The 27,872-nt window shown below is 42.3% G+C and overlaps 1 protein-coding gene across 1 annotated transcript in view; it reads left to right on the top strand.

Moving 5' to 3' along the window:
- The window catches only part of LOC104343251 (neural-cadherin), a 60,576-nt gene extending 33,024 nt beyond the window's left edge, over positions 1–27,552 (top strand). The window contains exons 14-33 of the mRNA XM_086465798.1: positions 1,908–2,035; positions 3,208–3,394; positions 3,554–3,697; positions 7,056–7,339; positions 8,309–9,926; positions 11,830–11,923; positions 13,079–13,263; positions 13,830–14,062; positions 15,092–15,369; positions 17,056–17,270; positions 17,564–17,695; positions 18,526–18,649; positions 18,786–18,918; positions 19,001–19,181; positions 22,021–22,187; positions 22,852–23,116; positions 23,909–24,089; positions 25,414–25,667; positions 26,579–26,733; positions 27,151–27,552. Coding sequence (XP_086321924.1) covers positions 1,908–2,035; positions 3,208–3,394; positions 3,554–3,697; positions 7,056–7,339; positions 8,309–9,926; positions 11,830–11,923; positions 13,079–13,263; positions 13,830–14,062; positions 15,092–15,369; positions 17,056–17,270; positions 17,564–17,695; positions 18,526–18,649; positions 18,786–18,918; positions 19,001–19,181; positions 22,021–22,187; positions 22,852–23,116; positions 23,909–24,089; positions 25,414–25,667; positions 26,579–26,733; positions 27,151–27,552 — 5,360 coding nt within the window. The remainder of the gene's footprint in view (positions 1–1,907; positions 2,036–3,207; positions 3,395–3,553; positions 3,698–7,055; positions 7,340–8,308; positions 9,927–11,829; positions 11,924–13,078; positions 13,264–13,829; positions 14,063–15,091; positions 15,370–17,055; positions 17,271–17,563; positions 17,696–18,525; positions 18,650–18,785; positions 18,919–19,000; positions 19,182–22,020; positions 22,188–22,851; positions 23,117–23,908; positions 24,090–25,413; positions 25,668–26,578; positions 26,734–27,150) is intronic.
- Positions 27,553–27,872: the final 320 nt, after the last annotated feature.

A 27,872-nucleotide genomic window follows, 5' to 3' on the forward strand; every position in this document is an offset into this window, starting at 1 on the left:
CAGTCCACCAATTCAAAAACCCTTCAGATTTGTAGTGCAAGGCTGCTTCTAGTCAGGGTCTGAGCAGCATTGTAGATTATGGACCCTGTCTGAAAAGATTTTTCCTGTAGTGCAGTTATTGGTATCAGAATCTTGCAGAAACTTCATTTTGCTCAGAAGCAAAAATCCTTTTTCAATAACTTAGTATTTCATACAAAAAAAAAAAAAAGGTTTACACACATCTGATTGCATTAGTGGGAGAAAAAAGCACATTAAAGACCTTTAAGAGAGAAATAAACACCTTTAAGAGAGAAAGTCTCATATGCAGAATTGTCCATTATTTATGCACAAGCACACAGAAAAGGAAGTCTTTTATAGCATTGTATTTTCCTTACCTTGCTCAGTGAATTTGCTGAAACTTATCTCTAACAAGACATACTCTCTTCTATAAAATATGAAATAAAAAGCCTGTTAGAGGAGAAGTTTTCACAGACGATCACGCATGTAAGAGAGAAAGAAAATTGGGATTTATGGGAGTCCACACCGACAACTTAAAAAAGTAATTGAAGATGTTGGTCCTGCAAATTCTTGTGTGTCAGAATCAATGAAGTCATGTGGCTGTAGTAAAATTAAATGTGTGCTTAAAAGTTTGCAGAATGAGATGTTAAGCATTTTGTCTGCTCTTCATAAACAGATGGATCCAAGGAACTGTCGTTACAGCTCCTCTGTTTTGGTACTGTGCCATGAAACAGGAAAATTACTTTCTTAAAATGTGGCTGTTAAACTGTGAAAAGTGCAAAACGATGTAGGGGACTGTGCAGCATTTCTGAGTTTAGTTGTCTTACAGACAAAGTGAACTTTGTCATGGGTTGAGCAGGAGGATGTGATTCCAGAGCAGTTAAATGGCTCTGAGTCAGTACTGCCATAGTACTCCTGTCTGTCCCTTGTGCTCATCTGGTCCCACACAGCAGTTTTAGGGAGAAAATGTGTCAGAAACTGTCCCTTCAATGCACTAGACATACATTTTCCAGTTTAGGTTTCTACAGGAGTCAGGCAAGGAAGACAAGCAAGACCAGCACTGATGTAAGCTTAATGTGGCTTTTCCTTGTGCCTAATCTGACCTGACTGCAGACGGCTGCTACTGGGGCAGCCCTTGCTTTCCTTCACCTGCACAGTCTCACCATGTCCCTTGCATTGGATCTGGCGAGTACACAGCTGCAGAGTGTGTCAGATCACAGCTAGCCCTTTTTTCTCCAGAAGGTCAGTCTCTCTCAGAGCAACAAAATGAGCACTATCAGCATGGGACCACATGATCCAGCTTGTGGGGAGAGGGATCCCATGGCTTAGAGCAGCATGACAGGAGTGGGAAGGTCAGCATGCTTCCTTTGGGCATTGGCCAGTAGTTAGGTGAGGGGAGGCTAATGTGCAACTGCATCCTAAATAGTCATTAGGTCCTACAGCCTAACGTGGCTCTGGCTATACTGCCCTGCAAAGGCCAGGAAAGACTGTTTTACACACCTCCTTTGTCAACTCTATAGACTTTGCAGTTTAAATTTCCATTTTATGTTAATCATCCCTTAATAAAATGCTGAAATTAACTACTGTTGGAGATACCAGCCGTTTGCTGGCTGTGGATGAAAGGCCACCTGGTCCTGGCATGCATGGACTTACTCTAAGAAGATGGCCTGTCAAATCTTTAGTTAATGTCTTAGCTGAGCTTAGGCCACTGTCTCCCAGAAGCTGCTCAATGTTTATAAAATGCCTCCTGGCAGCTGCCATGAAAAAGGGAAGATGCAAAGCAGGATTGCTTCTTACTGTGAAAAATGTGAGTTCTTTCTCCAAGCAAAATTACGACTGTGGAAAAAGATACAGTAAAAGAAATTCTTTAAACATTTTCTTACTATGGTCCCCATCACCTCCTTTTACAGATGTCAATGATAATGTTCCGTTCTTCGTGTCTTCTAACTACGAGGTGTCTGTGCCAGAAGGAGCTGATGTTGGCACATCTGTGGTTCAGGTGTTAGCTACAGACTTGGATTCTGGCCTACATGGAGAGGTTTGACCTTACATCCAATTCTTTTCCTCCCAATAGGCAAGTTTTAGTATTGTAATTAGTGAGAGCGCACCGATACCAGATGACAGGGTAATGAGCCACAAACACTTCTTACAGCACTTGTCAAGCATTTGTCTAGCATATGCCTGATGTGCGTAATATGGAATGCAGGCAGAGAAGATGCTGTTCACTGTCTTGGGATCCTGCATCATAGCAGCTCATCCTGATCCAGTAACCGCGACAAAGCACTGCTGTGTGATTCTCAGGGTTTATCCCATGACAAGACAAGTGCAGGTGGCTGCAGAACATGTTTCTAAACTCTTGCCTCTTCAGCTCATTGTTTAATTGATCATCAGTGATTATGGTCAGTTAAATACAGACATTTAAATATGGTCAATTAAATAACATTTAATTTTGCCATCGTCGGTCAACCAACATTTGACAGTCATTGTCATAACGACCCAACCCTAGGAAAAAGCAGTGTTATGAAGGAAACTGCTCATTTTCTCTGCATTTTCCTGAGCCTTTTCCAAAAATCCTACTAGCTCTTCTGGGAGGAACTCTGGCTGGTAGAGATCTGCTGAACTGTAACCATCATTTTGCAACTTCTGAAGAGCAACCTATGTGGTAGAACTGCCTGGTGGTGCTCTGGGCATGACTTGGGGGTGGGGGTGGAAACACTTTTTTTCAGAGGAGGAAGCCAAACCTTTGTTAATAGGAAAAATGGGAATAGCATTCATCAGTGGAGGTTTTCTTTTGTTCAGCCCTGTTGAACAGGACCCAAACTCTCAGCCCCATTTTTTTTGAGATCAGAAGCACAGTAGATTGCTAGAAGCTCTCGAGACACCAGGGAAGATGTCATTCCATACGTTCTCTGTCCTTTTATTCGTGATCTTTCTTAACTGCTCCTGCTGGCCACTGTTGGAGATTAGATACTGGGCTTGATGGGCCTTGATATCACTGGTACAGATGTTCTTCTGTTTGAGAATTCTGGGGGTTTTATATCAAAATGGGCAGAAGACTTAGAAAAATTATGCCCAGATGAACTGTCTTTCTGCAGAGTGTTGCTACTTTGCAGACAGACACAGGAGGCTATTGTGGAATGGGAGGTCACAGCACTCGGACATACAAATGAAAGTGGAAAATGCAACCTCTCTTAACTGTTTCCTTTTTAGGTTCACTACTTAATATTGAAAGATGCTAGTGAGGATTACCAGTTCTTCACCATTGAGCCTGATACAGGAGTTATCTCCACCCATGCATCTTTTGACAGAGAGAAAAGAGCCTCTTACTTGATTGAAGTTCAGTCTCAGGACTCTTCAGAATCTGCTAGACCGGGTGTTCATGGGCAGCCCAACACAGGTAAAACTAGTAAGGAATTATGTATTGGGTAAAAGATAGCAGAGATTGGGTTCCTTAACTTTTCTGTACTTGGGGGGTATGTGAGCTGTCTGGAATATGACAAGGTATTCCACCTCTGCCATTTCTAGTCTGCATGTTCCTCTTGTATCTCCTTCTTAGACACAGCCTACGTAAGGATTTTTGTCAGTGATGTGAATGACAACGCTCCAGCCTTTCCTCGGTCAGTGTATGAGGTCAGCATAGATGAGGACAGGGATGTTAGAAGTCCTGTTGTGACAGCAACAGCAGATGATGAAGATGAGGGTGAGTGGACCCTGCGTGTCTTTCTAAGTCCTCATAGTATTACCATGTGCTGTGTGTAGGGCTACTCCCTTCATGGGCAAACAAATCTCTGCATTCAGATGATTAAGAATTTCAAGCATTTGTAAAAGTCAGGAGAGAAGTTCTGGGCATGTTGTAGCATCTTCTTTTATTAGGTGCTCAGGTTCACAGTGCAAAGGTTAAGCTAGCTGGCAATCTCTTTGGGGCAGAGTGAAATCACCTGGAGTCAGAACCCAGCTGTAACTTCACAAAAGTAACATAAAAACTCACTCCTGAGCATGTGCTTCCTTTGGGCTGACTCTTGTGCTTTGCAGATCTCCCTGGGAGTCAGTTTTACTTATTACTATTGCAAGAAAACCAAACCTGTGTGCTTTTTGGCGAGTTAATTGGTTGAATATGCTTGTGGAAGAATCCAATAAACAGTGGAAAATGTGGGATGACATAGCCAGAAATGAAGGCAGGGAGAAAGCAGAAATAAGGTAGGAAAAAAGGGCAAGCCATACCTTCTTCTTGGGCTCACACTTACATGAGCTCTGATGGTGTGAAACTGCCCCTACAGTGTGGTGAGACCAGATGGGCTGAGTCAGTCCAACAGTACACACTACCAGCCAGTTCCTGTCTTTGCTTCTGCTGCAGCTTTTTTGCTCCTTTCATGAGTTGATCCAGCTCAACTTGCTGGAGAAAAACAAACCCATTGAAAAAAAGAAGGCAAGCTGGTGTATTGGTGCCCAAATGAGCACCAGAGGAATGTGTTGCTGGGAGCAGGTGGGAGTTGACCATCCCTTTCAGTGGTGGTGCTGTAATACCTGTGCCTCTTAGTGTCCGTGATGGAGAAGTAAATAGGCCATTTAAAACCAGCTGCTGCACTTGGGAGAATTTGGCAAAAGTGACTAGCAAGTGATGCTCAAACTCATGCTGCAAAGGCAGCCAAGCACTTCCAAGCGCTAACGTTGAGCACAGCCTTTTCTCTTTCTTGCCGTCCACGTTGCTCTAGTCTTCTCATCCACAGTTGACTCACAATTTAAAATCCTGAATGTTCTTTCTACTCATAGCAGTTCACCTGCTTCATTTGGGAAATTACTTTCTATCCTGGAATGCAATGTCATGTGGTTCTTTTCCTTTTCAAATAAGTAAACATGAAGCACCAAACAATTTTTGTTGTTGTTGTTCTTAAACGTTTTACAGAATCACAGAATGGTAGGGCTTGGGAGGGACCTCTGGAGATCATCTAGTCCAACCCCCTGCTAAAGCAGGTTTGCCTAGAGCAGGTTACACAGGACTGCATCCAGGCAGGTTTTGAATACCTCCGGGGAAGGAGACTCCACAAACTCCCTGGGCAGCCTGTTCCAGTGCTCTGTCCCCCTCAGAGTAAAGAAGTTTTTCCTCATGTTGAGGCGGAACTTCCTGTGCTCCAGTTTGTGCCCATTGCCCCCTGTCCTGTCACCAGGCACCACTGGAAAGAGCCTGGCCTCATCCTCTTGACACCCACCCTTTAGATATTTATAAGTGTCGATAAGGTCTGCCCTCATCTTCTCTTCTCCAGGCTAAAGAGCCCCAGGTCTCTCAGCCTTTCCTTGTAGGAGAGATTCTCCAGTCCCCTCATCATCTTTGTAGCACTCCACTGGACTCTCTACAGTAGTTCCCTGTCCCTCTTGAACTGGAGGGCCCAGAACTGGACACAGTAGTCCAGATGTGGTCTCACCAGGGCAGAGCAGAGGGGGAGGAGAACCTCCCTCGACCTGCTGGCCACACTCTTCTTAATGCACCCCAGGATACCATTGGCCTTCTTGGCCACAAGGGCACATTGCTGGCTCATGGCCAACTTGCTGTCTACCACAACTCCCAGGTCCTTCTCTGCAGAGCTGCTCTCCAGCAGCTCGACCCCCAGCCTGTAATGGTGCACGGGGTTCTTCCTCCCCAGGTGCAGAACCCTTATTGCCCTTATTGAATCTCATTATGTTCCTCTCTGCCCAGCTCTCCAGGTCTCACTGAATGGCAGCACAGCCTTCTGGTGTGTCGGGCACTCCTCCCAGTTTGGTATCGTCAGCAAACTTGCTAAGGGTGCACTCTGTCCCTTCATCCAGGTCATGGATGAATATGTTGAATAAGTCTGGACCCAGTACTGACCCCTGGGGAACACCGCTAATCACAGGCCTCCAACTAGACAGCACCACTGATCACAACCCTCTGAGCTCTGTCCTTCAGCCAGTTCTCAATCCACCTCGCTGTCCACTCATCTATCCCACACTTCCTAAGCTTACCTATGAGTATGTGGTGGGAGATAGTGTCAAAAGCCTTGCTAAAGTCGAGGTAGAGAGAATCCACTGCTTTCCCCTCGTCTACCCAGCCAGTCGTGCCATCATAGAAGGCTATCAGGTTAGGCATGATTTCCCCTTGGTGAACTGCTCCTGATAATCCTCTTTTCCTCCACCTGTTTAGAGATAACAACCAGGATGAGCTGTTTTATTACCTTTCCAGGGATGGAGGTGAGGCTGACTGGTCTGTAGTTACCTGGATCCTCCTTCTTGGCCTTCTTGAAGACTGGAGTGACATTGGCTTTCCTCCAGTCCTCAGGCACTTCTGACCTCCATAACCTGTCAAAGATGATGGAGAGCGGCTTAACAGTAACATCTGCCAGCTCCCTCAGCACTTGCGGGTGCATCCTGTTGGGGCCCATGGATTTGTGAGTGTCCGGTGTGGCTAAGAGATCCCTGACCCAATCCTCCTCGGCCAAGGGGCAGTCTTCCTTCCTTCAGACTTCCTCTCCTACTTCCAATGTCTGGGATTCCCGAGAACCAGCCTTACCAGTAAAGACGGAGGTGAAGAAGGCATTCAGCCTTTTTGCAGCAATCAAACAACTACTGTTGTACAGGTGGAATATTCAGAGATGAATTCTTGCTCAAAATAGAGGACTGCTGTTATATTTTAGCACCATCCAGTGGTTAAAAAAAAAAGTTAGGGAATATTGTCATTTGAAATGGGAGGCTTAGGAAACAATAGCTTCCAGTATTTTAATAGTATGTTAGTTTTTTATTATTGGCAGATGAATGCACAATACATTAGAGCTATGCAGTTCCTTCATTATCAATAAACAGATGCTTGTCTGTGATTGCAAATTTTATTTGTAAATATAAATGCAGACCTAACTCCCAATCTACCATACACAAACCCTTCAAAATACATACATGGACCATTCTGTTTGTGGCTGTGCCTGTGTTTTATCTCCCACATGCACTGTAACAGTCTGGGAAAATAAGGTTTCCCTTAGATACAGGTCCACTGTGTATAGCTGGATTGAGCATTCAGTGGACAGGCAATGGTCATTTGCTTTCTCTTATAGGTGCAAATGCCAAACTAAGGTATCAGATCACATCAGGAAATGTGAAAGGAGTTTTTGATGTGGAACCTGAGGTCGGAACTGTCTTCATTACTCAGCCTCTGGATTATGAACAAGAACAACATTATGAGCTCCGGCTTGTAGCTTCTGATGGAAAATGGGAGAACCACACTCTTATCATCATCAATGTTGTCAATAAGAATGACGAAGCACCAGTCTTCACTCAGAACGAATACCAGGGCAGTGTCTTGGAGGAGCTCACACATCTGCCTGTACTTGTCCTAAAGGTAAAGCTGTTTGCACGAATCAGGGCAAAAAATGAATTTTTGTTTAGCTCAATCCCATCCATTCATACAAATCCAAAAATATAGTCTCTTTAGTGTGAGTGAGCCCTGGTATTAGGATTTAGCTAGCAACTTGCTGTAAAGAAGGGAATAAAGAAAGCATGGTTGATTTTGTGTGGTGGACTTGCTCCTTTGACCAGCATAAATAACAGCTGGACTCAAATGATCTTAAGGGTCTTTTCCAACTGAAATGATTCTGTGATTCTAAATGTTGAAAAATGCTTTCCTTTACAAAGCAGTTATCATATTTTGAGTAACTGTATAAGCATATTGTTGTTGGCATGTGTACCTCATGCATTTAAGTCACGGGCTCTTTGACTACATTTATACTACCAAATAAATGTTAGTAAGGATTTTTCTTTGACTCTGGAACTCTATCATCTTCATTGTTTTGTTGTTAGAGCAGTCCCTGCTATGAGGACTGCTTGGTAGGCCCAACTAACAGTCTCCCAAACAATCCCTGGATGCAAATCAGACACTGGGAGTTCTCTCTGGCCTGTGCTGATAATCATCTTGGATGTATGGGCACCCTGGTTTTGCAGCCTTCTCTTCACTTGGAGAGAAACATTCCCTGTTTGCCTTTGTATTTCAGCTCCAAAGAGTTTCACAAGAAACATTTGCTCAACAGATCTGTTATTACTTCCACTTGGTTCTTCCTACAGTTATTTCCTCTTTCCAAAATATATTAGGAAGTAAATATATTAGTCTGTCTAAATGTGATCTTTTTCTTTCTCTAGGCCATGCATGATGTTTATTGAAAGAGTACTTGACCTGAATGACTCAAACCAATAGATGTTTGTCGTTAAAATGCATGCTATTTATTTAGCTTGCAATACCAACTGCCATCAATAAAAGAACAGTGATTTCCTCTTTTCTTTTACATAAACACTTACTTGCTGTGGCTTGTTCCAGGTTTCTGCCACAGACCCCGACCAAGCAGCTGACCAAAATGCCATTAACTATTCCCTGCACGGACAGGGGGCCAGTAGCGAATTCAGCATCAATGAGAACACAGGCGAGATCAGCGCAAATAAAAGGTTAGACCGTGAGAAACGATCAACGTGGCGCTTTCTTGTTCTTGCAACGGATGAGAGTGGCGAGGGACTGACTGGCTTTGCAGATGTGATCATAGAAGTGAGGGATGTGAATGACAATGCACCACTTTTCCTCTGTGTGTTGGATGGCTGCTTCATGGGCCACGTCCCTGAGGATTCTCCAGCAGACACTCCTGTCATGGAAATGACAGCAGTGGACCTCGATGACCCAAAGGCTGGTATGAATGCTGTGCTAACATACAGCATCATTCAGAATGTCCAAAATGAAATTAATCTGAACTTGTTCTCAATTGACTCAGTTAGCGGCACCATCTATACAGTGCTTGGGTCCCTGGATCGGGAGAAGGAAGACAAGTACCTAGTAGTGGTTGAGGCCAGAGATGGAGGAGGGCTCACTGGGACAGGCACCGCCACTATTTTGGTGACTGATGTAAACGATCATGCTCCAGTCTTCCTGCAAAGGATCTACACTGCATTTGTCTCTGAGAATGCGAGTATTAACACTGAGGTTGCAGTGGTGTCTGCTGTGGACAGAGATGAGGGAGAAAATGCCATGGTGACCTTCAGCATCCTTGATGGGGACAATGACCGCAAGTTCTCCATAGAGACAGATGAAGTCAACAACTGTGGGTTTATCCGGCTACGAAAACAGATTGACTTTGAGAAGCCTCATGAGAGGGTGTTCAATTTGACTGTGAAAGCAGAAGACATGGATTTCTTCAGCATTGCTCACTGTGTGATCTATGTGGAGGACTCCAATGACCATGCTCCTGTCTTCTACCCCCAGTTCTATGAAGTGACTGCACTGGGGGAAGATGCTCCAGTTGGCACCAAAGTTGTTCAGGTTTATGCTGTTGACTTGGATTCTGGCCTGAATGGAAGGTTTTCTTTCCACCTGCTAAACAAGTCTGACCCAGGTGGCCAGTTCTCTGTGGCTAGTGATGGATGGGTGATGGTTGCAGGACTGCTGGATCATGAGACAGTGACACAGTACCAACTTATTGTTATTGCCACTGATATGGGGCAGCCCCCTCTGACTGGTAGTGCCACTGTTTTAGTGACCCTGCAGGACGTAAATGACAATGGGCCAGAGTTTGAGGCTCATTATAACCCGATGGTCTGGGAAAACACAGCTTCTCCACAGGTTGTCCAAATGAATGGGACCTCCTCATTGCTGTATGCTAAGGACCAAGACACTGCTGCTAACGGACCACCTTTCTCCTTTCACCTTCTCAGTGATTTCGATAGTCTGACTAACTTCAACTTGCAGGACTTCCACAATGGAAGTGCCTTGCTCACTGCGCTGCATAGCTTTGACAGGGAAGTGCAGAAGGTGTTCTACCTGCCCATCCTGATCACGGACAGTGGGATCCCACCAATGAGCTCCACCAACACGCTGACCGTGAATATCGGGGACCAAAATGACCACCCACATTCTGCTGGCTACATGGAATGTCTCATTTACAGCTATGACGGTAAGTCACTCCCTGATGCTCGCTTCCAAGTGTGACAGTAAGGTCAAAGGAGCAGCTGTGAGATTCACACGAGGGCTCTGTCCTCTTCCACATAAGCTAAGATCTTAGTAGAGGTGCTACTGAAGTTTGCTTAAGCCCCACCAGAGAGCAGTAGGTGTGTGGGGCATAGGACCCTGTGCCACTTGGTTTGTGTAAGAAACTGATCCAGCCTTCAAGGAAGAGCATAGCTGGCTGCTATTCTATGCATGTTTCTATCAAACTTGAGTAATGATTTCTTATTTTCAGATGATGCAGTTTTCCAGCAGCATTAACATTTCAGGAGGAAAAAAAAATAACAAAATTCATAATGTTGCTGAGAAGTGATAAGTCTGAATGCTGACAGCCGCCTTCCTCCTCCTTAAACCTTTTTCATTCTCCAGACTGAATTCAGTTTTAGTGAATACGGTTAAGCTGAACTCATGTTTAAACTGCCTGAGACATTCATATAAGCCTTCAGCTGACAAATGCTGTTATGGAGAATTTTTCTGTGAATGTTGGCTGCAGGCAGTGCAAGAGAAGCCACCTTTCCCTTCTTGCTTTGGCAATTAGCTAGGAGTCCTCTTGTGATCCAGTTTCCCCACATAATAAGCCCAACAGCAAAATAAACCACAAAAAGATTTTGGGATGCTGGCATCCATGTGGGCTCAGGTCATTCCTTCCTCTTCTACTCTGCTGTGTATCCTGTGGTTCAATAGCACATTAAATAGATTGTCTGTTGTGGGCACACTAGAAACTACTTGTGTGTAGATACTGTTGACATTTATTTGTAGTGAAACATTGTTCTGCCTGTTATTTGCTCACTCTCAAGTTCAGCTTATTGCAAAGTTGAAACCAAGGCTGGTTGCTATTTGCTGAGAAACTGCTTGTAGCCTAGGTACCAGATCTTTCATTAAGCCTGAATTCCCTTTTAGTTGCCTCTTTAAAGGTTAAACTCGTCTGTACTGTTAGTTTCTGGGAGGGACTATTGAAGTCTTCAGATCTTTGTTTATTTAAAATATGAAGGAGAGACAAAATCAGAAGGCTACTATCATGTTGTATGTTACATTCATATAATGTGTGAGTCAAACACCAGGGCATCCTATATACTGTCTCCTGCAAAGTATCCAATAAATATTGCCACAGTTGCAGGAGAGGTACAGTTTCCTCTCTTTTTTGCATGCGGTCCCTCAGGTTTTGTGCTGTTCCCTTTCACAAGGTGAAGTCCCACATTTTTTCCTCTTCTGTATGTATCATTGATTCTTTACTCAGTAGATCTATGAATTCAGATACTTGTGGACCTTTCCTTCAGAAAAAAAAACAAAAAACCAAAAAATACTAATTTATGAGCTTTGCTGAGAGGATGTAAAACCAGCAGAATACATGCTGCTTTCTGTCTCATCGTCTACTCAAAAGAAACCTGGTTACTTTATTTTGGACATCGTCTCTATCTCACTGCAATTTCCTCCAAATTGCCATTGTTTTTTTCCCTTTATAACCCAGTCAGCATTTTGGTTGTTTGTCCTGCCAAACCTCAATCCCTGTCTAAACCACTCTATAAGCTGGTTGGATACCGCAGCCAAAATAGCAAAAATTAGTAATTCTGAATACCTCTTACGTCTTTCCTCAGAGGTGGCTTGTCTTTTTCTTTCCTGTTGCTTTTCATTGCAGCCATCTGTCGAATTAAATCTATGCAGCCATACATCAAACACCTGATAAGCAGAACACCATGTGGTATTTGCAAACTGGTGCACATCTCTTGGGAACTATCGTAACTATTTTTGTAGAGGTTCTAGACGTAAGACAAACCAGTAAAACTTGAATGGCCAACCTGTTTGTGTACATGTCAGAGGTCTGACTGTGCCACTTATATGCTATGTTGTTTTAGGTATCCTCCCCATGACTGGTCTGGGCCAGGTCTGTGCCCCTGATGATGACGACTGGGATCACAAAATCTACCAATTTGAAGGGAAAGCATCAAGGTATTTGGAGAGAAAAATGGGAGTTGGGTGAAAAGTATGGAAAACTGCCTACGCACAAAACCATAAGAAGTATTTAAACTGCCTTTTTTTGAAAACAAGTGTGCAAAAGCATTTTGTTGGTTTGATGCTTGTGTGTAGCTCTCCAAAAGCCCTTCTGAGTGTGAGGCTGCAGTAAATAACACTGCATGCCAAACCGGTCCGCTTCCCATTGCCTGATGGGCTGGAACACCATTCTAAATTCCTGTTCACAGTCATACCTATAATCAGTATCAGTGGGCCACTCTGAAAAAATACCCACTAACTTCCATTCTCCTTCATCCAAGCTCCTGGAGAGTTGGTGTTTCTGTGTTACCACTGGTTTTAAGGCCTTATTTGTACTGGATGTATTCACACCAAAGTGTCTGGATTGTGACTAGGGTTTGAGATGCACATGTGCCATTCAGAGGTTTTGACAGAGTTGTCACTCTCAATGGATGTATCTGTCTATGTTTAGCCCATACCCGGGGCTAAACTACAGCAGTTGCTGTATCACCCAATGACCCCTCACCAGCCAGGAAAGGGGAATCAGGGAAAAGGAGAGCTGACCTGTGGGCTGAAGTGAAAACAGATTTAGTGAAACAAAAGCATACAAAGTTATACTCAGCCAAATGAATATGCAGCTGTCACAATCAACAGGAGAGCAGTCCTCAGGAGCAGGGAGAAGCCAGAGGAGGAGCAGGAGGAACCCCAGCAGGAACCCCACAGGAGCTCCTTTTCCTCAGTAAACCTTCCCCCTTTATAATGAGCATGACATTATAGTATGCCGTTATTTAAGTCAGCTGCCCTGGCTGACTTAAAACTGCTAACAGCCTGCCTAGCATGGCTGGGCTGTGATTCTATCCCAGACAAGTGAGGGCAGTATCTAAACTAGGAGTTTGAACTTTTTCCAAATTTATGGCTCTAGTAGCTTGAGTTTTCCTACACAGTTAATATGGCATAGAAGCAGGAGGAAACTTTCTTGATATACTGGTGAAGAGTCATTAGGAGCCAAGAGAAGGCAATGTAAAAATGTTTTATTCTTCTCTGTCCCTTCATGAGGGAACACATCTGCTTTCTTTGATAGCTTTAGCTTTTGAACTTCTCATAGCTTGTTCCTTGGCTTAACTCTTATTACAGGTACTTTATCCTTAATGATAACTCAGGTTTGCTGACTATTAAAGAAGGAACCCCACCAGGAACATACAACATAAGAGTTAGAGTCATTGATGGAGTCTGGCCAGATGTTGTCTCAACTGTAAAGGTTATAGTGAAGGAAATCAAAGATGATGCCCTCCATAATGCTGGTTCTATACAAATAAAAGGTAAGCAATGTGATGAAGTACATCTCTAATGTTACTGCTGTGTTACTTCGAAGTCTAATGCTCTTAGACATGAGATGAGTGTTAATATTTTTATAGATAAGGGTTTAAAAATGTATCTTTGCATGGTCTTCTGACACTGCATGTGAAGGAGCATCTATGGAGAAAAAAGCAAGAAATGATTGTCTGATGCAGAAGACAAAGATGAAAGATTTCTACACCAACTTTTTAACAAAACAGCAATTTCAGAAAAAATCTTTAATTGAACAAGTGTCTGCATGAAATTCACTAAATTGTTTCGATCTTTGTGGAAAAGTAAAACCTTCTTAAACATGTTTCTGATTTAAAAGAATAATTTTAAAAAATCAATAAGAGTCAAAAAGCTTCAGAACACAAACCCTGAGCAGCAGCCAGCATGGAAAATTTCAGAGCCTAAAAATGAAAATACTCCTGAATTTGCAGTAGAGTCCATTTTCTGCAACCTTAGTATTTATTCTGTGGTGCCTCTCTCTTTTATTGCTACAACAGTTGCAAGGTATCTGTTTGTCAGGTTTTAACTTCTGTTACAGGTATCACTCCAGAGGAGTTCATATATCAGTCCCCTGAAAAACAGAGCAAATACTACCAGATGAAGAAGCTGCTTTCAGAAATCGAATCAGTCCAGCCAGAAAATGTTCACATTTTTAGTGTATTAAATAGCTCAAGTCAAACCCGAGGGGTTGATGTTTGGTTTGCAGTTTACGGTCCACCTTATTATAAAGCAGAAAAACTTAACGGCAATGTAGCAGCCTCCAGAGCAAGAGTAAGTATCCGTACTACCTATGAAACCACAGCATCTTCTCATTATGTCTGTTCAGATAATATCTGTTGCCTAGTGAATGCACATACTTAGAATGACTGAGGGAGTAATGTGTGAGAAAAATGGATGGTTTTAAGTCATAAAGTCAAACAGTCTTTTATCACTTAAAAGTTTCAAACATGAATGTTTTAAAAGCCAACCTATAAATACATATTAAGTTGCCCAAACACAATGAGCTTTTAGGAATGTGAACATGTTTTTTCTGTTGAAAATACTGTAAAACTCTGTATAAGGGATGTGTTTGGCTGTTGCCTTTCTACATAGTGCCTTAATATTTCAATTTTTAATGCTCTACACAGAAATGTTCTGTAGCTGAAACTCACAAACAAGCCAAAATTTCCATCTTTCTGAGATAAGAGTGTAAAGCAGTAAAATAACCACTCTCCAGCAGAAAACTAGGTTGGAAATGTTGACAGTTTACTAAAGTTCCTGCCCCTCTTTGAAAAAAAGTATTAATAAGAGTTAAATGACTTGCTCTGTTGGAAGTGTGTCTGTGTACCAACCAGTCTGTTGGTACACAGAGGCTGTAGTAAGAGTTATGTTTAGAATCAGTGCTGCAGTACCAACTCACTCTTGCCAGAAAAGGTATTTCTTCATTGCCTAATGCCTGTCCACCCTTCTCAATATTTTTAAGACAGAAGTCCAATTTAAAAATACAGCTCAGATGCTATGTTAATAATCCATCCGAATCATCATTGATTAAAATTTGTCCTCTCGGTTTATGATGAATAAGGTGATATTTTTGTCCCCCCAAGTGCTTACTCATGCTATAATTGACTTATACCAAGGATTTGGCTTTAACATATGCCAGGCTGAACTGCCTTTGGCTGGATAGGGTGACGTAGATGTTGTAAGGAAGTGGCACAGCAACCAGTTTTGAAAATAAATAGGACTTGGGGTTTTCATTGCTGTCATTTGAGTGTTTCATTTCTGTAGAAGAGTCAGATGAATGCAAGTAATTGTTCTCCACAGCTGGAAAACATCTTGGATATAAATATCACCCAGATTGGCATTGATGAATGTGTGACTGCAAACTGCACTCATAGCAGCGGATGCATCAGCAAGCATGAACAGAGTCATGTGCCAACAATAACCACAGCTGGAAGCGTTTCACTGGTGTCTGTGACAGTCCTGAGTCGTGCCCTGTGTGGCTGTGAGGCTCGGGAGAGCCCTCATCTCTCCTGCTCCTCATACCAGACAAACCCTTGTCTCAATGGTGGCACTTGCGTGGATACTGATTTGGGCTACAGGTTGGTAAAGCTTTGTCTGGTGTGCAAACAAAATTATTCTACGTCAGTCTGTAAGGAGGATGACTGGAAACTTGAGGAGGCATCACTACGTGTCTTCTCACTGTGGCAGATCCGAGTTTTGTTATACTTCACGCAGAGGTCTTGCAAACAAACCTCTGTTTTCAGATGGGTACTTAGGTTCATCAGAGGCTCTGGGAAGATCTTGGGAAGTTTGCAGGCTGCACCGTTTCCATTAATGCCACCCTGCAAAATGCTCTTATTTTGTGCAGCCTACCTTAATGCTGTTAAACGTTTTAATCACATCACTTAGGTCACTTAATAACCTCTTCCCACATTTCTTGCCTCATTTTTTCTCAAAAAATGACTTCTCATAGATAAAATAGCATAAAGATAGAAAAAATTATGGGACTATACTAGCTCGGAATGAGCCTGGTCCCCTTCCAGAAGGGAAGCCTTAAGCATGTTTGCTTAAAAATGGCAAACCCAAAATAGGAAAGCAGAAACAACTGGCCAGCCTCTTCTGAGCACTTTTGATAGGAGTGACAGGACGCAGACTAAAGCTGCAGAAGCCCTGGTCATGGTAAAGATCTGAGCCTGACATTGCTGCTCAGATGTAATCAACCAGTGAAGTTTTGCTGCCCAGAAGCCTTTGGTAGGTTCTACCACCTATCATTTGCACAACTCTGAGGTTTCTTTGCTTCTGCTCCATTTTCAGTAGTTTTGTGACTGATCTTTTTCTGCATCCTACCCCTGTCATTCTGCTCTTGGTAGGTACTAGCAATCTATGGGAAGCAGAAGCTAAGAAATAGGGGCCCAGTGGGTCTCCCTTCCTGTCCTCCCACCAATGTCTGTTGCTCCTTTGGTTTCGCCCCTTACAGGTTTTGATATTGTCATGCTGTGATTACTTTTTTCTACAGAGTCCCCGGAGTATTAAGGAAAGAATCCCAAGCATCTATTTTTGATAGTGTAAAGGAAATAAATCAGCAAGTAGTTTGCAATAAGAGTGAAGATATCAAGATCTACAACTGTCACACCTCTTCTCACTTTTTCTGGGTGATATTACCTTCCCACACCCTTCCTGGGGAGATTCCGATTTGATACAAAAAGAAAATTTTTCACAATGAGAACAATCAGCTATTGGAATAATCTCCCCAGGGAAGTGGTGGGTTCCTTAACATTGGACACTTTTAAGATCCAGCTGAACAGGGTGCTGGGCCATCTTGTCTAGACTGTGCTTTTGCCAAGAAAGTTTGGACCAGATGATCCTTGAGGTCCCTTCTAACGTGGTATTCTGTGATTCTGTGAGTCATTTGCTATAACGTGTCAACGTTATAAAGTCTTTAAACAAGCTGATAAGGAAGCCTAGTGAAAAGCAGGTTTCTTTTTTTTTTTTGCTGAAAAGATTAGAGGTTTTCATGTGCTTTGTATTTTACAATGGCTCCGTCATTTATTCACAGAATATTCTTGCATAGACATGTTATCGTTTAGAGCTAAAGCTAAATTGTGTTTGTGCAAACAAGTCAATAGGGAACATTTTTTGACGGGAGTTTTGCTAATGCTTAACCTGCGCTATGGCCTAGGCAGCATGGGCTTCTGTGTTTAAAGTGGAGAGTCCTGCTGTGGGAAGAGCCCTTCGCAACTTCTGTTTGGATGGTGGATTTTTCCTTTTATTTATTTTTTTAATAGATGCAAATGTCCTGCAAATTTCCACGGACCAGACTGCCAGCAGACAAAGCACAGCTTCAGAGGCAATGGTTATGCCTGGTTCCCTCCTCTTAAGCCTTGCTTTGAGAGCCGCATCTCCTTGGAGTTTATCACTGAAGTTGCTGATGGGCTTCTGTTGTACCACGGACCAGTAGCACGAGGGCAGCCTGGAGAACGGGAAGATTTCCTTGCTTTAGGTTAGCAACTTAAAGAGTATTTGTTCTTTGTGTTTGTGTGAAGGTGAGATTCTACTTACAGTTGACAGGGTTTTTTAAAAAGAAGGTTCAGAAAGTTATATTGAAGAATAAGGAGAATGCAGAACAATTTGCCAGTATGCTCAGTTTGTATCCTGTGTCACTGTATTAGAAACTGGATTTTTTTTTAAGTAGTCTAAAGAACGCCAGCTAAAATCTAACTGCAACAGTTGTTTCAACTGAGTTTGAGTGCAAACATGGTTGCTGCGTATCCAATAAGAGTCTTTCCTTTACAGAGCTCTCTGGCGGTGTCCCGTCGCTGACAGTGAGCCACAGCTCTGGTGAGCTTTTCCTGCAGTTATCACCAAAAGTTAATGTTGCAGATCGCCGCTGGCACAATATTAAAATTATAAATGATGGAAAGGCAAGTGTAAATATGAACAATCCTGTGGATGCACTAATTCATGTCGCTGTTTACTCCTTCCAAATCCTTCCTCGCTTCTGTAAAGCTCTTTTATCAACCAGTCTTTCATCATCTCTGCAACAGCAGGGATTGAAGTTTGTCAGCTCAGATGCCCCCTTAGTCTTGAAGCTTCACTGGAAGCAGAACAAAGCCTGGGGAAGTCTGAAACTGGCCCTGCTATTTTCTTTGTTTAACGATCCTATCTATTGCTTAGACTACAGAGCTGTGATGATCCAGGGGCTAAATGCTTCCTGGGGTGATGGAGTGAAGTACTCTTAATTTCTCTGAGTGGGAAATGCTACTCCACCGAGTAACTTTAGACATGCAGCACAAAGGAGACAGATACACTTTTGTGTAAGGGGAACATCTTGCTGATATAACACTGGTGAAGGCATGTGCTACGTTCCCCCTTCCTCTCCCACATTAGACAAGCTGGGGGGCATGTCAGGATCTGGGATGGGGACCCTGGCAGACTATCTGCTCTGCTAGATTGTGTCTCTGGGTTCTGATTTGGCCAAAAACTCCAAGAAAATCCTATCTTCCCTCTACCATGTCAGTGACTTGGCGTGGTCATGGAAGAGTCAGATCTTTCTTTTGTGTGGCTCCTTAGTTATGTGCCATGTGCAATAACCTTCCAAATTAGTATGTGGAAGTGTTTTATTATTTTAATACAGTTTCCTGCACTGTAATTGCTAGTTACTATTCCTCCTTCTGCTAAGTGAAAGAAAATGTGTAATTAAAATGTATGCACATCTCTGGATGCAATTGTTTTAAATAACGCCTTTCTCTAGAAAGTGAAGCTGATTCTTGACCACTGCGTAAATGTCTCAGGTAGAGACAATGACAGTTACATTAAGAAGATCTCCCAAATGGATCTGTCTGACTGTGAGGCCTCTGGAGAGACTGTGGGATCTCAAAGGTAAAAAACCCCACAACAAGAAGAACTGGAAACATGATTACTCAAAAGAGCTAAGGAAAAAGCCGGGGGGAGGATATCAGCCAAGATGCTCTATTTTGAATGCCACTAATTCTTTCTTTCCCTCCCTCCCCTTCAGCATGGATAGACTCTTCAGTGGCCATCAGCCCCTGCAGCTGGGTGGAGTTAAGAAGACATTGCCTTACCACGATTCACAAAGGCACTTCAGAGGGTTTGTTGGCTGTATACGCAACGTCATTGTTGACAGTAAGGTAGGGCTACTAAGACCAGTCTTGGGTTTACTGCTGTTAAATGTAGACGCCTGACGTGATGCTTCTCTTTGTCCTTTTCCAGATCTATGATTTAGAGCACCCTGCAGAGTCCTTGAACAGCGCTCCTGGCTGTGTCCTTACAGACAAAATGTGTCAGAGCAGTGGGTTGGCCTCCTGTGGCACCCATGGCAAGTGTGTCGGTGGTTGGGATTTCTTTCGCTGTGACTGTTTCCCAGGATATGCTGGATCTATGTGTGAAAAAGGTACTGCAAGTTCTAGGGAGAAATTCATGGTGAGAATCTGTGGGAACAGCATCAAACGTACTGCTCTAAATTTTCCATGACTTTGAACTGAGTAGCATAATAAGACCACGCTGTACTCTGGGAATGGTTTAGATCTGCAGCAATGCAAAGATCCTTCTGACTCTTGTTGAATAAAGATAATGTTGCAGGTGAGGATCCTGTTGAAACCTGCTTTACTTCGCAGGGGCAGCAAGTGGACAGATGTGTTGTTTTGTCCTTTTCATCACAACATCTTATTTCTCAGTGGTGAAAGATTGTTATGCATGGTGCCTTCTTCCTCTGATCATACTGATCTCAAAATGTAGTTTAATGAACATGGTACTATTTGTCACCTTGCAGTGGTTATAAGAGCGATGATGTTTCCAGCTTGGTATGTTCTGTCTGTGAAACCTGGGGGCATAACCCTCAAGTTATCCTCAGGCCAAATTTTCCATCTGTAAAATGGGGATAATTGCATTTTTGTCTGTCACTGGAATGAACTGAAGGTTGTGCAATGCCCCTAGACCACAGCAGTGGGTGCATGTGGGGACATAATATCAGGCTGGCTCCAGCAAACATGTTATTCTGTAGAAAATCAGCATGAAATATGTATCAGAGAATGAAAGCATGCAAGAGTGGGCAATGAAAATCTCAGAGACTCTGTAAGAAAGTGCAAAAATTTAGGAAATAAATTATTTAACTCCTAGTAGCCCACAGCCACGTTCAGCGTACAGGGGACACACACCTGAAGTTCGCTCTATCCTCCCTGTCTTAATACCTTCAGCAGCCATTGCTCTGAAGCAGAAATCATAAGTGAGTTACAGGTGTTTACTGGGACTTCACCTGCCCTGTTATCTGCCTTCTCCCTCTAGGTAGAAGGTACAAACAATGGGATTGATCGTAACGGTCTATAATGAGCACCACTGCCCCATAACTTTGGAGGCTTTGTATAGTGCTGGAAGAGAGTTAGCCCGCTCAGTCCTGTAGTTTGGGTGAGGTACAGGTGAGGATGAGCAGCAATGAGCAGCTGGAAGGAGCACATGCAAGCTAGCGTTGAATCAATGTGTTGTGATTAATAGACAGGACTGGTGGTGTATTACACATATCCTTTCAGCTCAATGCACTTACTTTTCCTTCTTGTATACAGAACAGTAATACCCTGTGCAGGCAGACAGACCCTCTCTTCCTTTCTCCATCTGCCGCGCAAGACTTACGAGGTGTGACAGTAAATTACTCAGCAGAAGGGCTGTCTGTCCGACGGGGTGGCATGCTCTAGGTCTGGAGCCTTCACTGCTTTAAGTGTTTATAATGACCATGGAAATGGTTAATATAGTTCAGTTATTTGTATTAATGTTTTGCAGACAGATGATACTGGTTTATAAACATCTGCCTAGATTTAAATCTTACTCTGGTTTGCGTTATCTTGGGATGCTGGTTCACAAGCTCAACTGCTGTATTGGCTCCTACCCCTTACCACTGTGGGACAAACCAAGTGCTCAGAAAGTAACTACTTGAAATCCATAAGCCATATCCTGATGTAATAGGAAAACTTTGATTGGTTCCAGCTTGTTCTAATATATTTGGCTGCAAGATGCTGGTGTTCAAGCTGGTGCTTTATGAATGGCTGAGCCATGCTTGCAGCAAGGAGAGACAGCTGGGGACAGGAGTCACTGCAGAGTCCTAAGAAAACCCATCCCTGCTCATCAGCTAGAGCCTGTAGCTGCAGATAGTGAACAAGAGAGAGCAGTGAGTTAGGAAGAATGATGTGAGGGGAATAAGCTAGAGGAGAAAAGAAAACATGCTTCAAGAAAGAGGAGAAACAATGAGAAGACAAGAGAGTGCATAAATGAAGTCATTCGGTATTTCATGTCCTGGAAACCAGCCTAATGCCCCAGCATGAGCTGGGCACTCTTTGGATTTCTACTTTTGTGATGCTGACCTCAGATTAGCTGTTGGTGACCCAGGATTCTTCTTGTCTAGTAACTAACGTAGACTATTTCTTTATTTTGTAAGAACAAACTTCTTTTTTTTCAACGAAGCTGTACCCAGAACAAGCAGATCTAGGATTGCTGTCAGAGAGTGAGACTGAAATGGATGCCTGCTGCGTAAGAGCACAAGGGTCTGGTTGGTTTTTGATTTCCACAGGCGCGTGCAGTGCAACTCCATCAAACTTTCCGCTGGACAACTCTCAAATGGATTCCCCAGCATGATAGGGAAAGAATTCATTTCAGTGCATTTTCCCTAGTTAAAATAATAAACACTGAAAATCTCTCTTGGTAATGAAAAAAAACCCAAAACCATGACTTTTGACTCTGTGCCTGCCCTGAGGCTTTTTCTTATGCCAACTGAAATGGGAAGTAAAGTTTGTATTTTCTAACAGTGAGGATATTAACCACAGGACCAGACTACTGAAAGAAACAGATTCTCTTACCGATTTGGTTGTTTTTTTTTTTTTTTTTTTTTTTTCTTCCTCAGATCAGTACCAACTACTGGAAAATATGTTTCAGATCTTAAAAAAAAAAAAAAGTTACTTGGCTCAGTGTAGGAGTGATTGGGTAGAATGTGTAGTTTGTGACAGCAGGATGTTAAAGACAGTATCTAATTGTCCCTTTCCTGCCTAAATTCTGTATCCTTGGTTTATTCTTTTTCTCTTAATTCCCTTGGCAGGGGGGGTGCTTTCCATAATGTTTCATTATGTTGCCGAAGTTTCTTAAGAACTAAAACTCTGACATTCAGAATGGGTTAATTCTCAAGCAGCAGAGATCTGAGGGAGCGGTAATTTCTGAGATTTTCCCTTTCGTTTTGTGTATGTTTTGCTCAGTTCTTCCAGAATGGGCTTTTGGAAGGGACAGTTGGATCCATTATGAGCCAAGAAGCATCCTCAGCACTCACAGCACTCAGATCCAGCTGATGGTGCGCACCCGTATCTCCCACAGCACCCTTCTCAGCTTGGCCTCTGCAGATGGGAATGGATACCTCCGACTGGAGGTGAGCAGTCCAAAAGCCATTCTGTTTCAGTGCTCTTAATTTGTCATGGAGTACCCTAGGAAGAGAAAAAGATGCAATTAAGGACACCTATTCTGTAATGTAATAAAGAGCAAGAATTTTCCACATGAGGGTAACTGCTCTCATTTTTGTTGTCCTTCTCAGTATTACCCTTTCACAGCATAGATTCTAATTGTTTCACTGCCTGCAAAATGTGCAGGTGAGTGCATGTGATACGTGTGAATGGAGAAGATGGTTTTGTCCTGTTTGCCTTTTCCCTTTGCTTCTATCTGTCTCTGGCTGTAAAACTTGTCTCTACATTTTTGTTTCTATTGAAAAAAGCTCCCTGGATTATATTAGCTACATGGAGGTTAATTATTCCAATTGTAACAGAAAGGTCAGCTGGGAAGACTTAGAGGTAGACATCAGTAGGGAGAAGACTGATTAAAAACGTTCATGTGAGTTACAAGGGTGGCCTGTAAAGAAAAGACTTCATAATTCCTGGACCTGCAGTTTTCTTGTGGTAATTTTTATCTGGGAATAAAGCACTTAAAAACAAGATTGCTGTTTCATTATAAAAACTTGGGTCCATTTCTTGAGGCAGGACTGTGTAATAACATTTAGAAATGTATTGCTGTTATTAAAGGTCTTTATCATCTTCCTCTAGGTGGTTGAGGGTTTCTTTAGCGTTAACTTCAGCTTGGGGGACAAAAATCACTCTCTGAGAATGAGGACATTACGTATAAACAATGGCCAGTGGGTGGTTCTGACCATGGAGCGCTACAACAATGAATTTACCCTGCGTGTTAACAGTGGTGGAGGTGATCAAGAAGTGACCTCTGTCTTGGGTACGAATAGATGGTTTGAAATGGATTGGGCAAGCATTATGCTAGGAAACCGCCTTCCCAATCACTCAGAGAGCGATTTCCAAGGTAAGTGATATGATGGGTTCCTAAAAGGAGGGAATTAAAGATTAAAAGTATGAATGTATTGGAGAGTCTAAAACCCAGGCAAGGATTCCCATGGAGACTACTATGCCCCTGAAATCCCACCTCCTCTACTAGGAAATTCAGAGCCAATATTCAGCTCTCTATTTGCCATTTTATCTGTCCTAGTGAAGATGTGAGGTTTCCTGTAGATATTAAAAAATAGCACTTCAGATTTTTATTTCACATGCCAAAGGCCCCAAGCAGGGAACTCACGCTGCGATCTTCACTCCCTTTTTGCCTCGGAAGGGTTTAAGGAAGAGGTACAATACCTCCTGATAGGAGGAGAAGGATTTGCAAGGCAATTCGTGGTGGTGTCTCCATTTCCTGGGATGAGCCGCTGAGACTTTGAGATTGTGGCTCAAAAAGAAGACAGATTTTTCCTTTCTGTTGCTTCTTCTCACTCAGCCCTACTTTTAAGGTTGTATTTTAAATCTAGATTAATTTAGTGGAGCTGTTCTGGTCCATAGCACAGTTTTGCTAAGTCACTGCATTGGTACAGTGAAGCTGTCCTGGAGTAGTATTGTCAATCTGTAGATTGGCCAGAGCATATAGGCACATGTCCTGTAGCTCTTCTTTTAAAATAAAAATGATAAGCAGTATAAGGATTTTTTAAAAAATATTTTAAGTTTTCTACAATGCTCTATGGTCTCCTGCATATGTGTTGGGGGCAAGGTGTGGGGTGGGGAAGTTGCTAACTGAATATATTTCTCTGTATACTCTTCTGCTTTGATGCAGGTTGTATGCGTGATGTCCAGCTGAATGGTCAGCCACTTCTTGTGGAAGGCAAAAACACAGAGTTTGGCTTAATTTTGAGGCGGCAAGGTGTCATGATGGGATGCCATTCCAGTGCCTGCAGCAGCCAGCCCTGTTACAGCCCTTTCCTTTGTGTAGACCTGTGGAGAAAATATGAATGCCGGTACATTAAGCTTTTGTTTTCATCCAGGGGGGCTGGGAAGCTCTCTCTTTCCACCTTAGTTCAGGCAACTTGTTTCTAACAGTGAAACTCCCTGCTGCTGCTGACCAGAGAGGGGCATCCCAAGGACAAATCCTTCTTTCCGTGTCATCTCCCATCATAGACCAAACTTGCCTTTTCCTGCAAGTCTGATACAGAACCTATTTATTTCACCATTTTTTCCGCAGTGAGATCACAGGCCAGTGAGGAATTGAAACGCAAAAAGCTTTGGTCTCTGTGTGAAGATATATATATTCTTTTTTATATATATATATATTAAAAAATATATATTGCATATACAATATATATTTACAAAAATTTTCTGTAAGGAAGTTGAAATTAGTCATACTTTGTATGAAACAATAAGACTTTCAAAATTAGACTGTCGCAAAACTGGATTCGAAAATTGGCTGCCCAGGGTCAGAACCAAGTCCACCAGCTGGCATCCTACACAGTTAGTTTCTTGGAGAAGATCCACCTTTTAAAGAAAATTTTCAAAATATATATTGAAATATGCAAATCAATATACAGGCATTTCTGTTTAAAAAAAACAAACATAAATACATGCAGGACTGGGAGAAGGAGCCACTTGAATTCCTTCAGTTCAGCCAAGATTTGGCATTTCTGAGGCCTGGTGATTCATTGCTGAAAGAGGCTGTGAGATGATCTGAAGTGTGTCTTGGGACACTCCTTTCTTCAGTCTACTTGTGAAAGAACAGTATGAAGGCTCTTCTATTTATTCACTAGTATTTCTTCTTTGGACTGCAAAAGCAGGTGTGTGCCCTCACAGCATTCCTCCATGGCCTGTCCAATTACATAATCAGAGAAATCACTTTCTCCCAGTCCTAAAAGACAAGATTCTGAGGAGGTCAATGACGTCTCTTCCAAAGGTCCAAATGAACATTACAAAGGTTATACTGAGTGCTTGCTGGCCCTTTTCCAATTGATCTCAGCTATCCATTTCCTTATAGGCGTTTGAACACACCTGTAGAAAAAGAGTTAGTCTCTTCAGAAGCTGATGGATACTTTTTTTGTGTGTGAAGGAGTGAAACTCTTCTGTATATCTTCTGGACAGGGAAAGCAGAGCATATGTTCATGTTTTCATAAGCCTACTATCTCACTATGTTAGACTTCACATGTATTTCATACTCTCAATGTGTATTTGTTGTTTGTTTGAAAAGACTTTAATTATTGGCTTTAAATAAATAGTAACAAACTTTGCACAAAACAACATACAACACTAGGTGCTTTGCTTGCCTAAAAGATATCTTCTGCTTTTGTTGTTCAGGTGTCCAGCTGGGAAAGTAGAAGTGACTGACAACCTTACAGGGCTCAGACACTGTACCTCATCACCTTGTGGACACTGGACCTGTAGGAATGGGGGTACCTGTGTGGCTCAATCCCAAGACAAGACTGTCTGCCAGTGCCCCGAAGGTTACAAGGGAAGATGGTGTGAAATTAGCCAGGTGAAGGCTGGAAGACCTGTTGGACTCAGCTCTGGCTCTATTCTGGCAATCAGCATGTGCCTCCTTGTCTTCCTAGGTAGGAAAGCAAGTACCTTTTTTCTTCCTTTTTAATCTTGTACGTTGCTCCATTGAATCAAGTCTGCTTTACCCTTGGATGTTGTGATCAGTGTTTCATTTTTTCTGGAGATCACCAGTTGGGTGTTTGTTTGAGGATGCTAAGAGATAAGCATCAGCACATAGTTGCAGTTTACTTGCTTTGAAGCCAGTTCAAGGAAATTTAGGACTTCTGTCTTTCAGAATCACTTATTTTCAATCCTTCTTAAGTAAGAGCTTTCCATCTATGTGTGTGCAAATCTGGATGCAGCCACATCCATCTGAAACTCCCACCTGAGCCCTTACATTCTAACGGGTAGGATCTACAGCTAGGACCTGCTATTCACATATTAGGAAGGAAGAGATCTTTCTCTAGAAAGTTTATTATCTTAGCAGGCAAGCCTCATTAAGAGTGTGGAGCAGAAAGAGATATTCAGAATGTCCAGTTTCAGGCATACTTTGACTGAAAAGTTAGTAACACCTTAAAACTGTTTTTGTATTGATAAACTGCATACACATCTCAGAATAGTAAAGACTCCATGATTATATTACACTTGTAACCTTCATTAAAACAGTGTTTTACTTACTTTGGGTATCTTATTTACTCAGGATTGGTGAAAGGCCAGAGATTGGCCAAAATGCCTTCTATTTAAATGGATTCCTTTAGGTAAGTAAAATACCCTTTTAATGAAGTTTATGATGTAATATACATAGATGATTCTTTGCATTCCTGAATATAAGTTGTTTATATATTAACAATTATGCATTTCTTACCTGGGAATTTGGTTATCAAATTAAGAGTTGATTTAATATCTCAGGAGTCATATAACTATTTATCATGCATCATACTTTGTCACGTGTCATATAACAAATATGTGTCTTTATTTCTTCCAGCACTCTTGGTATCCTACACAGTGTGGAGTCAGTGGGGAAGTTCAGGGTTTCGGAAAGGAGGAATTTACCACATTCCCGAAGAGCGTGAAAGCTGGGAGGATGTTAGAGAAAATGTCTTCAATTATAATGAAGAAGGAGGTGGAGAACGTGACCAGGTATGATGCAGCTTCAGTCCAGTCTGTGCAAATCCAACCTCTGCTCACCTTCCTTTCCCAGACCTTTTATTTAGCTTGTTGTCCTTATCCAATTGGCTTTTTTTTTTCTTTTTCTTTTTTTAATCTGAAGTAGTCTTGAGTGGGAGGCTTCTGTTTCAATGCAATCTGTACCTTTCACAATGCTGGTCATCTGTGGCCACCCTTGAGGGGGCTGCTCTGGAGACAGCATTCTTGCTTTAGCTGAAGACTCTCATTACACAAAGGGATTTGGCATGATCTGAACTAGGCCCTCTCTTCAGCTTCCAGAAGACTCATAGAATCCAGTTCTGTGTTGCATTGAGTTTTAAAACATTTTTTTGAACCTCTTTCCTTTTGTGTTGTTTCTCTCTAATATTTTCATTCTTTTTTTTTTCCCAGAATGCTTACGATATAGATGAACTGAAGAAACCTCTCCATACCGTTCCCCACTTCACCTTAAGGGCAGCTGCTCCACACTCCAGGACACCCGTTGGCCCAAAAAGAGTCTCACTCCCAAAACATGCACATCAAAAACAGTCAACATCAGCTGTTACCAGTGTCCCAGACTTCAAGGAGTATGTTTCTCAAATCATCTGGGATGCAGACAATGATCTACAGAGTCTTCCAGCTGACACTATTCATTTTTACTGCTTAGAAGGACAATGCTCTCTAGCAGGGAGCCTTAGTTCCTTAGACTCCATTAGTGGTGATGAAGATCTAAACTACGATTGCCTCCGAGAGTGGGGGTCAAAGTTTGACAAGCTTAAAGAACTCTATAAGGTCTCAAACGAACATTTGTAACCAGAATTAAAGGAACTTGACACATTGCTGTGACATATGGACACTACTTTTAAAAATGCCCTTTTTTATATATAAGGTACATCAAGTGACTTACTTGATGCAAGTTTTTAGTTACAGTAGTAAGATATATTGACTTTTCCCAGGAGAGATAATCTGAATGGTCTTTTTATATGCATTGTACAAACAGTTATTTAATAGTAGAAGTGGAAAGACTTTTAAAGCCTGAATTTTCCTAAAAACTTTGGAATGTAGGATTTGTGTAGAATAGCATTATAATATCCTTTTTTATTTGTGTAGACCACAGTGACTTATTATTATCC

The sequence above is a fragment of the Leptosomus discolor genome, chromosome 5 (genome assembly GCF_034619465.1).
Source record: "Leptosomus discolor isolate bLepDis1 chromosome 5, bLepDis1.hap2, whole genome shotgun sequence".
Lineage (NCBI taxonomy): Eukaryota > Metazoa > Chordata > Aves > Leptosomiformes > Leptosomidae > Leptosomus > Leptosomus discolor.